The sequence below is a fragment of the Schistocerca americana genome, chromosome X (genome assembly GCF_021461395.2).
Source record: "Schistocerca americana isolate TAMUIC-IGC-003095 chromosome X, iqSchAmer2.1, whole genome shotgun sequence".
In the NCBI taxonomy this organism is placed as follows: Eukaryota; Metazoa; Arthropoda; class Insecta; order Orthoptera; family Acrididae; genus Schistocerca; species Schistocerca americana.
Genome location: NC_060130.1, coordinates 229,570,909 through 229,583,377, shown reverse-complemented (window position 1 = coordinate 229,583,377; position 12,469 = coordinate 229,570,909). Strand labels below are relative to the sequence as shown.

Here is a 12,469-nt window from a genome sequence, read left to right as displayed (position 1 = left end):
CATCCCCATCGACTTGCAAGTCGCCGAAATGGCGTTAAATCGAAAGACTTGCACCCGGCGAACGGGCTACCCGACGGGAGACCCTAGTCGACGTCATTTACATTTACGTGTGATTTTGGAACAGAGAGGAGAAGTTTTTGGCTCCTCAGGAAGTGAATAAGGATGCAAACAGTTAAGAATGCAGTTTGAGGGCCGGCCGCGGTGGCCGAGCGGTTCTAGGCACTTCAGTCCAGAACCACACGGCTGCTACGGTCGCAGGTTCGAATCCTGCCTCGGGCATGCATGTGTGTGATGTCCTTAGGTTATTTAGGTTCAAAAAAATGGCTCTGAACACTACGGGACTTAACTTCTGAGGTCATCAGTCCCCTAGAACTTAGAACTACTTAAACCTAACTAACCTAAGGACATCACACACATCCATACCCGAAGCAGGATTCGAACCTGCGACCGTAGCGGTCACGCGGTTCCAGACTGTAGCGCCTAGAACCGTTTGGCCACCCCGGCTGGCAGGTTATTTAGGTTTAAGTAGTTATAAGTTTAGGGGACTGAAGACCTCAAGTGATAAGTCCCATAGTGCTTAGAGCAATTTGAACCATTTGAGCAGTTTGAGGACAATTTACACTGTCCAGTGATATTAATGGGATCAACTGTCAGAAGTCCTTGTGCAGTACGACGTGCAGGAAGAGAGTCAGTGAGTTTCGGGAAGGTACCGACATGTGGAGCCAGGCTGACTCCAGTGCCGTTACCAGCTGCGCTATGTTTCTCGGTTGAGAATCCATGGCCCGTACAGCTCGATCAAGATGGTCCCACAGATTCTCGATTGGGTTCAAATTCTGGGAGTTCGGTGGCCAGTAGTGTACGCTAAACTCATACTGGTGCTCTGCGAACAACGCATGTACAGTTTAAGCTGTGTGACATGTATCATTATCCTTTCTGGTCGATGCCATCGTGCTCAGGAAAAATCAACTGAATTTAGTGGTGGACATGGTCTCGAACAATATATACATAGAATGAAATTTTCACTCTACAGCGGATTGTGCGCTGATATGAAACTTCCTGGCAGATTAAAACTGTGTGCTAGTTCTGCAAGGTTCGCAGGACAGCTTCTGTGAAGTTTGGAAGGTAGGAGACGAGGTACTGGCGGAATTAAAGTTGTGAGGACGGGGCGTGAGTCGTGCTTGGGTAACTCAGTCGGTAGAGCGCTTGCCCGCGAAAGAGAAAGTTCCCGAGTTCGAGTCTCGGTCCGGCACACAGTTTTAATCTGCCAGGAAGTTTAATATATACATACTTGTGTTAATCCATTGTACCATCCAGAATGACGAGATCATCCAGGGAATGCCACAAAAACATTACCCAGACTATAACGCTCTCTCCGTCAGGCTGGACTCTTCCACCGACTGTTGCAGGATATTTGAAAAAATGTGTGTGAAATCTTATGGGACTTAACTGCTAAGGTCATCAGTCCCTAAGCTTACACACTACTTAACCTAAATTATCCTAGGGACAAACACACACACCCATGCCCGAGGGAGGACTCGAACCTCCACCGTGACCTGCCGCATAGTCCATGACTGCAGCGCCCAGACCGCTCGGCTAATCCTGCGCGGCCGGGATATTTGTTTTCACACGTTTCACGCCGTACGCGCCAAGGAGTTTAAAACGCGATCATCTGAAAAGGCTACCAGTCGCCGCTCAGTCGACATCCAGTTGCAGTACTGCCGTGCAAATTCCAGCCTGTGTTGCCGATGAACAGCAGTCAGCACGGGCGCGTGGACCAGGCCCCTGCTGCGGAGGTCCTAACACAGCAACGTTCGCTGAACGGTCGTTGAGAAGACACTGTTGGCAGCGGCGAGTTTCTCAACAGTAGGACACATCTCCGCAGCTATCGTTCAGCCCTGTTGTGTATGGCCCGCGATGCACCACAGTCGCCTTGGCGCCGGTTCTGGATAGCGCCATTTTGCCACGCGTGGTGTACCATAACAACGGCTGCACTGCAACAGTTTACGAAGTTAGCCGCTTCGGATACTCTACAACCCTTGGTCCGAAAGCCAATGATAATGCCCTTCTGGACGTCAAATAAATCGCTGCGTTTGAGCTTTACGACTACGACTGCCTTGTTTTCGTGTCGGTGTTAGTGCTTCCACCTGCCGTCTGTGAGTGGTTATTGCACACTGACGTCGAACATAGGCGGCGATCATATTAATGTGTCTGGACCGTGTATTTTCCGATTGTTCAACCTTGTTCGGAGACGTGTTTTACAGTGACTTAATACCTTTGCAAATACACACATGAAAAAGTTTTGCATCACCCCGGTCACCAGAAATCCTGAATATAGACATTGACTGTCGATATTGTATCACAGCACAGTCCCTTTGACTGTTCAGAGATGTCACTAAGCCTGCCCAAAGATGTAAACAACCATGCAAGAGCAGCGCCTATTAGACGGAAGATGTCCGTCAATCGATCAGTTCCAGTCATTCCACCAGGAAGGAGGTACATGGCCCGTGTTGTCTGTACTTCAACCATACCTAGACGGTCAGTACAGTGGTTCGATAGCGTCCGCATTGTTACTTTGTGCCAGGAAGGACTCTCAACAAGCAAAGTGTCCAGGCGTGTCGGAGTGAACCAAAGCGATGTTGTTCGGACATGGAGGAGATACAGAGAGACAGGAACTGTCGATGACTTGCCTCGCTCAGGCCGCCCAATGGCTTGTACTGCAGTGGATAACCGCTACCTACGGATTATGTTTCGGAGGAACGCTGACAGTAACGCCACCATGTTGAATAATGCTTTTCGTGCAGCCACAGGACGTCGTGTTACGACTCAAACTGTGCGCAATAGGCTGCATGATACGCAACTTCACTCCCGACGTCCATGGCGAGGTCCATCATTGCAACCACGATACCATGCAGTGCGGTAGAGACAGGCCCAACAACATGCCGAATGGACCGCTCAGGATTGGCATCACGTTCTCTTCACCGATGAGTATCGCATATGCCTTAAACCAGACAATCGTCGGAGATGTGTTTGGAGGCAACCCGGTCAGGCTGAACGCCTTAGACACACTATCCAGCGAGTGCAGCAAGGTGGAGGTTCCCTGCTGTTTTGGGGCGGCATTATGTGGGACCGACGTACGCTGGTGGTGGTCATGGAAGGCGCCGTAACGGCTGTACGAAACGTGATGCCATCCTCCGACCATATCGACACCTTACTGGCGAAGCATTCGTCGTCATGGACGATAATTCGCGCCCCTGTCGTGCACACCTTGTGAATGACTTCCTTCAGGATAACGACATCGCTCGACTAGAGTGGCCAGAATGTTCTCCAGACATGAACCCTATCGCACATGCCTGGGATAGATTGAAAAGGCCTGTTTAACGACGACGTGACCCACCAACCACTCTGAGGGATCTACACCCAAACGCCGTTAAGGAGTGGGGCAATCCGGACCAACAGTGCCTTGATGAACTTGTGGGTAGTATGCCACGACGAATACAGGCATGCATCAATGCAAGAGGACGTGATAATGGGTATTAGAGGTACCCGTGTGCACAACAATCTGAACCACCACCTCTGAATGTCTCGTTGTGTGGTGGTACAACATGCAACGAGTGAATTCCATGAGCAACAGAAAGGGCGGAAATCATGTTTATGTTGATCTCTACTCCAATTTTCTGTACAGGTTCCAGGACTCTCGGAACCGAAGTGATGCAAAACTTTTTTTGATGTGTGTAAATGAATACGCCCACCCTATACGTCAGTCCTTTGCAGCAACTCCCAGTTCCTGAGTTTCAACTTTCGCTACAAGACTTGAGCACTTTGCTTGCAGCTCGTTCCGACAATAGAAGACAAGTGTGAAGCAGCCCTTGTTCCTCTTTGTATTCTGGCACACAGAAGATATCAGCTAATACCCGTTGTTACTACTAGAGACAAACTCTAAGGAGCTTGTTCTTTACCAACAAGCAGGAACACAAGATAATAACTGTTGGTGGATACTTATCGGAAACTCAGTTCTCCTACTTCTAGTGTGTATAAAACTGTCACAGGTTTAAGATCTCAAAGTCAATGTGTCGCTCTGTAGTGACTAGTACCGGCGACTCGGCTGTTGTACTGCTTCCTGGTAATCACTGTCTTAGCCCCCTGCACTGGCCGTTTGTGTAGTGGTTTCTGCGGGATTTTTGTGCAAGTTTCTCCTATAGAGATGTTTTCTCTGTCTCTTCCGAAGGTAACATTCTGGCTGTATGCCGGTGTCTGCAAGTCACCTTGTTGCCCGAGGGTGTTGCCCTCGCCTAGCCACTACAGCACCGCAACTCCCTCAGCAGCTTGTCGCTGGCCTTGTTTCTGATGTCCGCCTGACACCATGCCTTGTGTGTAGTCTTAAGTTTTTCTTCTTTCCTTAGAGACGTGCCACTTCAGACATTAATAAAAATCGATAGCCATGATAAAAAGAACACAGGTGAAAGCCAAAAGACGTTATTTTTTACGTAATGTTTTTTGATTCATTTTCTTTAGGCCTAATTCAGCAATCTACCTCCCAATCAAACAAGTATTTTTTACTGTAGCATGATTGGGTGCCATAATGGTGTTCATTCACTCCATATCGTTAAAAACAAAACAACGGTCTTCTTAGATATTTTACCCGCCAGGTTAGCCGAGAGCGCTAACGCGCTGCTTCCTGGACTCGGGTAGGCGCGCCGGCCCCGGATAGAATCAGCCTGCCGGATTAACGACGAGCCTGGATGTGGTTTTTAGGCGGTTTTCCACACCCATTAGGTGAATACCGGGCTGGTCCCCACGTCCCGCCTCAGTTACACGACTCACAGACATTTGGCACACATCCGCACTTTTCCATGATTTACACTAGACGCAGACAGATGGGGTACTCTGATTCCGTCCTTGGGGTATGGGATGGCAGCAGAAAGGGCATCCGGCCACCTCTTCACATTAACATGCCAAATCCGATTTAACCACGCAACCCCGTGCACAATGCGGGACCAAGGTGCAAGCGATAGATAGGTCTCCTTAGATATTTATTTATTTATTTCCTGAGAGTGTTCAGTTTCAATTTACTATCCAGCGCATGAGAAATGACGAATCGAACATAAGTGTGAGCAAGTGAACGAAAATTATACAAATGACAGAGCTGATTAGGAAAATTAAATGAATAACCCTCCTATCAGTGTAAGCACTAACTGCTTCATAGAACAGGTTCTGATGTCAACTAGTTTCCTTATAGAGCACTTCCACTCAATTTAAATACGAGAAATGCTTTATGCTGTGTGCTGTTCGAATTATAAGCGAGATGTTTTGTTGTTTGTGGCAGGTGCGCTTGCCTACGCTGAGCTGGGTACCATGAACACCAGCTCTGGGGCAGAGTACGCGTACTTCATGGATGCGTTTGGGCCCATCCCAGCATTCCTGTTCTCTTGGGTGTCAACGCTCGTGCTGAAACCATCGCAGATGGCCATCATCTGCCTCAGTTTCGCTCAGTACGTCGTGGAGGCGTTCGTATATGAGTGTGAACCACCGCAGATGGCTGTCAAGCTCACAGCCATCCTCGCCATACGTAAGTATCTACGGCAGTATTTGCATTTTTAGATTATGTTCTAACAATTTCGACTACGTTCAAAGTAAAACCTCTTTCAGGTTTCACTGAGCTCCTTTTTGTGTCTGTCAGACAGAGTTTATTTTAGCAGACAGCACTAGATGTAAAACTACAGTGAAGCCGTTGAACCCGCAGGTACCGAAAGTGTGGAAACTCGGGGGCGTTTAAAACGAACTGAAGAAGGAGCTACGGCATAAAAACAGTTGACGCTGTTTCTGATCTTGAATCTGGATTTTACAAAATATTTAAAGGTGTCCTAGTGTTGTAGACGTTTTGCCATCACCTACCGGTCAAAGACTGGTGACAATTTTCCTCTACCATCAGGATTCGAATTGGTTACCTCCGGGTCTTGAGCTATCACATTACACTGACGTGTGTTAGTTATCTCATCTACTGCGAACACAGTTAAAATTTCCAACTACTGCAACGATGAAGAAAAGTAATTGATTTCAGCTGGCTAGTATCTCTTAACTGATTCAGTTTGTCTCACGAAATATGAATATCTTACCATTTTTAAAGTTAGTAAAAAATATCTTAGTCCACTATATTAACTTATTTATAGAATGTACTGATGATAATAACCACTAGATGGCTAAATTCCCGTATAGGTTAAGTAGGAATTCCGAGGCAGTTTCACTGTGAATGACATATTACATATTTCTCCATTTTCTGTTGCACTCTGATTTTATTGGCTCGTTATTTACATATGACGAGTCTCGTTTCGACAATCTGCCTTTTTTAAGTAGCCCTGAAATATACAAAAAAACAGTTTTTTGTGTAAAACTATAAAAAATTAAAGTTGATAGCTTACGTTCCTTTTTGGTACGCATTTACGTTTTATCCGTCACAATATAGTGACTTTTATGTGTCGCAATATAATGACTTCAAATGTCTGTGAGTTGGAATAATTTTATTATTTCACCATATCACAGAACTATTTCGAATTTTAGAAAAAAATTACAAACAATTAAATAGAATACAACGGGCAACTGCATTGCGGGATCAGTTGCTGACATACATGGGTTGGATAAAAAGTAGTGGTAACACCGCCGTAAGACGAAGGATGTACGTCAAATGGCATTCCCGCTATCTGTACCTGATATCAGAAGGTGAGCTAAAGTACCGTAGTGAGCGGCGACAGCTGTGTTTGAGCCACTTGCTGTGTGTACTGTGTGAAATTGCGGAAGGCCAATTCGAGCGCCCTAACAGTGTTTAGGAAACACGAAGAAAGTGCATTTATCAATACTGAACTGGTAAAAGGTTAGGTGAGAGCGCACAATTATATTTCTTTCTGGCATAGCACCCCATCATCCTCCATGACAACGCACGGGGCACATAGCGAACCCCGTGCAGGAGCCCCTGCGTACGCGAGGATGGAAAATAGTGGAATATCCGCCGTAAGAATCCGCGCGACTACGATCAGTCCATCATTAGAATCTGCGCGATTACGATATGTCGCTAAAATGAAGGAACCGCTTCGTGGGACGCGCTAAAAGAGAAGACATCGTCCGTATCGTAGGGCAGTTCCTACTAGACATCGACAGAGATGGATGAGCTGACGGTGTACGACGCCTTCAATCTCTGTAGTGGAGGTTATCTAGTTATGGGGAAGTTATAGTGAGAGCATGTAATACGGTGAACGTCTGTCAGTAGAATCTGGTATCAGTTGGTTCAAATGGCTCTGAGCACTATGGGACTTAACATCTGAGGTCATCAGTCCCCTACAACTTAGAACTACTTAAACCTAACTAGCCCAAGGACATCACACACATCCATTCCCGAGGCAAGATTCGAACCTGCGGCCGTAGCGGTCGCGCGGTTCCAGAATGAAGCGCCTAGAACCGCTCGGCCACACCGGCCGGCTCTGGTATCAATTATAACCGTGTTGCCACTACTTGTCATACGACCCATGTATTTATTAATACAAAGGCTGTTGGGAAAGTAAGCTCCAATCGGTGGCGAAATGAAAACCACTGTGTTATATTTGCAGAAGTTAGCTACACCTTCGAGCTACTTCTTTACATAGTCGTCGAGTTAGACGTCTGTCGTAACGTTATAACAACATTTCCATACCCTTGTCATAGCAGGCAGCTGTCTTTGCTTTCCACCAATTCTCTACACTGGTTTACAGCTCGTTGTCTGTGCCAAAATGTTGTCTTGATAGACAGCGGTTCATGAGAGCAGAGATGAAACCCGGAAAGCCAATTACAGGCTGTATTGTGGGTGATCAAACACTTCCCATCGAAAACACTGCAGGAGCTTCTTCATTGCCTCTGCAGAGTGGGGCCGAGAATTGTCAAGAAAGCAGGAAACGTATGACGGTTATGTTATGTAGGCTACATAATATCAGATGAAATCTCTGATCAGGGCATCATACTTGGCGAGAGACACTACTTTCTAGGCATCTTTACGTACTCACTGTGCGCTCAGAACTGAAAAGAGCGACGTGACGCGATCTATGGGCGTACTAGAGACACTGCCCAATACAACTGTGCAAAGCTTCGTCGGATTTTCACTGTAGTTTCCATTTCGCGCCCGATCGGACCTCATTTTCCGAATAGCCCCGGTACATGAGAAGAAACAGTTTTAATTTCAAACTGGCTTACTTTAGATATAGCTAGCTCAGAATCTGAAAAATGGAAGTTAACGCTGATGAGTACGAAGAACAAGCGTGTAATGTTCGCATACAGCATTAGTAGTGTCCTGCTTGACACAGTCAAGTCGTTTAAATGTCTGAACTTAACGTTGAAAAGCGATATGAAATGGAACGAGTATGTGAGAACTGTGGTAGAGAAGGTGAATGGTCGACTTCGGTTTATTGGGAGAATTTTTGGAACGTGTTGTTCACCTGCAAAGAAGACCTCATTTAGAAAGCTGGTGCTACCTATTCTTGAGTACCGCTCGAGTGTCGGATTAAAGGAAGACATCGAAGCAATTCAGAGGCGGGGTGCTAGATTTGTTACCGGTAGGTTCGAACAACACATAAGTGTTTCGGAGATACTTCGAGAACTCAAATGTGGATCCCTTGAGGGAAGGTGACGTTCTTTTCGAAAAACACTATTGAGAAAGTTTAGATAAGCGGTATTTGAAACTGACTGCCGAACGATTCTACTGCTGCCAACATGAACTGAACGTAAGGATCACGAAGATAACATACGAGAAATCAGTGCTCATACCGGGGGCTATAGAAGTCATTTTTCCCTAGCTCTGTTTACGAGTGGAACAGGAAAGGAAATGCCTCGTAGTGGTACTGTACAGGGAACCCTCCGCCACGCATCATACTGTGGCTTGCGGAGGATCTATGCAGAAAATTGCCTACTACCACAGACATCCTGTTACTTGTAAATGGTAACGAAAATGACATACAAATGTTCCACCAACAATTATATTCCATCAAAAATTAAACAGCTTACACCCTAGAATAAATTTTGCAATAGAAGTTAAACAAAACAGTTTAATAAACCTAATATTAAGCAATAAAAATAACCACAATAGATTTGAGCTGCATGGGGAAACTACCACGACAGATATTATCATTAACAACCACTACTGTCACCCATTTTCACATAATCTTTCATTCTTTAAATCAATGGTCAACCATTTGACACTGACGCAACACGCAAAGAAATACAAAAATTACGATACATAACACAACTGAATGCTTTTAACCCTGCAATAGTACTCAGACTACATGATTATTGCATACAACCAAAAACACAAATCATTAATATAGAAATGATGCTGACAATAGAAGAAAAAATTACATAAAATCACCTTACCAAACAACAGCATACATTGTCCGAACTTCAGGAAAACTCAATAAAATATTTAAAAAGACGAAAGTGAAAAGCCGTGTCGCACCAATCACACTTTACGATAGAAAACACAATCAGGAAACCAATAATCCCAGAAATTTATAAAAACTCATGCACTGTTTGTAACCAATTTTACATTCGAGAAACAGGTAGGAATTTCTAAATTAGATTTGTAGTGTTCAGGCGCAATTGTGAAAGTAGTCAATTAACATCTTACATACACTTATGCAACCACAAGCACAGAGCAGAAAAAAACATAAAATGCAATGAAAATTCTACATCGTGTACGCAAAGGAACCATAATGATTATCCTGGAAGATCTCGAAATTTGTGTCCATACAGACGCATATCCTGACAAAATTCTTAATGTCCCAACGGAACTATAGCACAAGCATTATTTAGAAAAGATAAATTTCAGTCCCTCACAACACAACACAAAAAATGAATCTGAACAATAAAACACTCAACACAAAATATATATTTGCACAATACATGAAAAATAGAATAATACGATCTATATATATATAACTTAAGAGTCGTAGAGTGAGTAAGCTTTCATATATAGCTATCGTCATTAAAATTCCACGACTATGAACTGTAAATCCATTGTAAATTTATGTGTCAGTGGGGTGGATTATGTTTTCTAACGAAGATGAGTGCAAATAAAAAAGTGCACGCTATACATGTAGAGCTTTGTCAAACTTCAGCAGCACGGAAACTGAGAAACAACAGACACTACATTGCGACACAAAACGTAAGCATTTATCAAAATAGGCGTAAAAGTTTTGTAATTTTATAGAAAAAAGTTTATTGCATATTGCAGAAAAGCGGGAAAACGGGAAATTGCCGAAACAAGACTTGTCGCATGTAAACAATGTGCTTATCAAATCAGTGTGCAGCAGAAAATGGAAAAAATTTAATCTTTCTTTCACTGACGTAATACATGCACAGGGACCATCTGACAAGAAGCATTTTCAGTGTCATGTAAAATCCCAACAGTGACCATCTACGAAATGACAAGTCTCTATTAGAATTTGAAGAAGTGTCGTTCACTGGTTTCAATAACTAGCCACCATACTACGTGCCTAGAATTGCCTAACTGCAGCTGGCAGAATTGGTAATGGCGTACATATACAGGAGTAGCACAAAAATATGGAGACACAGCGAGAAAGGCATGCTTGAAAATAGATGCAGATGCTAGTCAAGCATGTAGTCTGCGCCGTTGTAAGGGAGTTAATCGGAATGTAAGGTCCGATTGGGTGCGAAATGAAAACCACAATGCCGGCCGCGGTGGTCTAGCGGTTCTAGGCGCTCAGTCCGGAACCGCGCGACTGCTACGGTCGCAGGTGCGAATCCTGCCTCGGGCATGGATGTGTGTGATGTCCTTAGGTTAGTTAGGTTTAAGTAGTTCTAAGTTCTAGGGGACTGATGACCACAGCTGTTAAGTCCCATAGTGCTCAGAGCCATTTGAACCATTTTTTTGAAAACCACAATGAAAATCAGATGTGTTGGGCAGTGTCACTAGTATACTCATCGATTGCGTCACGTCGCTGTTTCCAGTTCGGAAAGCACAGTGAGCACGTAAAGATGCCTAGAACACTTTGTCTCACGTCAAGCATGAGGGCGTGGTGAGAGATTTCGCCTGATGTCACGCAACACACATAATGTAACTGTCAGGCGTTTCCCTCTTCATGACAATTTTCGACCACGCCATGCATGGGGCAATAGAGATGAACCTGCAGCGTTTTCGATGGTAAGTATTCGATCACCCAAAAGACAGCCCATAATTGGCTTCCCCATGTTTCATTTTTGGTCCCAGAGCCGCTGGCTACCAAGACAGCATTTTGTTACAGACCTCAAGCTGTAGACCAGCACAGAGAATTGGAGGAAAGCACAGAATGCTATGACGAGGGTACTGCAAAGTTGGTACAAAGCTACGACAAATGTCTAGACTGTGTAGAGAAGTAGCTGGAAGGTGTAGTTAACTGTTGCAAATAAACATTTTTTATTTTCACAGTAGTTCCCATTTTGCGACCGATCCGACCTTACTTTCGAATAGCCCTCGTATTTGACGACGAACAGCACCTGTGCAGTGTCCTCAATTCAATGCAAGTGTCCGTCATGGTCAGAACCGTCTTCTGAGTCGTCGCAATTGCATTTTGTCGAAGCTAACTGGTTTCGAAGGTGGACAAGTTGTTGGTGCTCGTAAGGTATGTGCTTCCGTAAGGAAGGTAGCCGAAGAGTTTGGTTTTTCAAGAGGCACCTTATCAAAGTTTATGCAGCACACAGGGAAAGCGGAAAAACATCATCCACTAAGTTACAACGCTGACGAAAATGTGAGTTGTGGTTATGACAGACGGTCATTGAAGAAGATAGTGACGTATAACAAGGGGGTGACAGGTGCGGAAGTTACTGTAAAACGGAATGACGCAGTCGCGAACTCTGTCAGCACTTTAACAACACGAAGGGAGCTCCAGAAGCTGGAAACTGCAGGGCGAGTAGGGATTCCAAAACCACACATCAGTGACAAAAAAATAAAAAATAAAATAAAAAAATAAAAAAAAATTTAAAAAATGTTCAAATGTGTATGAAATCTTATGGGACTTAACTGCTAAGATCATCAGTCCCTAAGCTTACACACTACTTAACCTAAATTATCCTAAGGACAAACACACAGACACCCATGCCCGAGGGAGGACTCGAACCTCCGCCAGGATCAGCCGCACAGTCCGTGACTGCAGTGCCCCAGACCGCTCGGCTAATCCCGCGCGGCATCAGTGACATAAATGCCCCTAAGGGGAAAACGTGACGCCAAAGCCCTGAAACTTCGGTTACGGAGTAATGGACGACAGTCATTTGGTCGGATGAGGCTTGTTTCACACTGTTTACAATTTCTAGGCGAGTTTATGTCCGTGGAGGGAAATATGGCGGGGTTCGGTGATGATTTGGACAGTCATATCATCGTGTTCCATGGGCCATGGTTACGGATAAGAATTATGTGACCAGTTTGGCTGATCAGGCCCATGCCACACGATAATGTTTGTTCAGG

General features: G+C 44.8%; 1 protein-coding gene across 2 annotated transcripts in view; it reads left to right on the top strand.

Moving 5' to 3' along the window:
• The window catches only part of LOC124555744 (b(0,+)-type amino acid transporter 1), a 593,057-nt gene that overhangs the window by 352,240 nt on the left and 228,348 nt on the right, over positions 1-12,469 (top strand). For both annotated transcript variants that reach the window (XM_047129768.1, XM_047129767.1), the window contains exon 4: positions 5,324-5,566. In XM_047129768.1, coding sequence (XP_046985724.1) covers positions 5,324-5,566 — 243 coding nt within the window. The remainder of the gene's footprint in view (positions 1-5,323; positions 5,567-12,469) is intronic.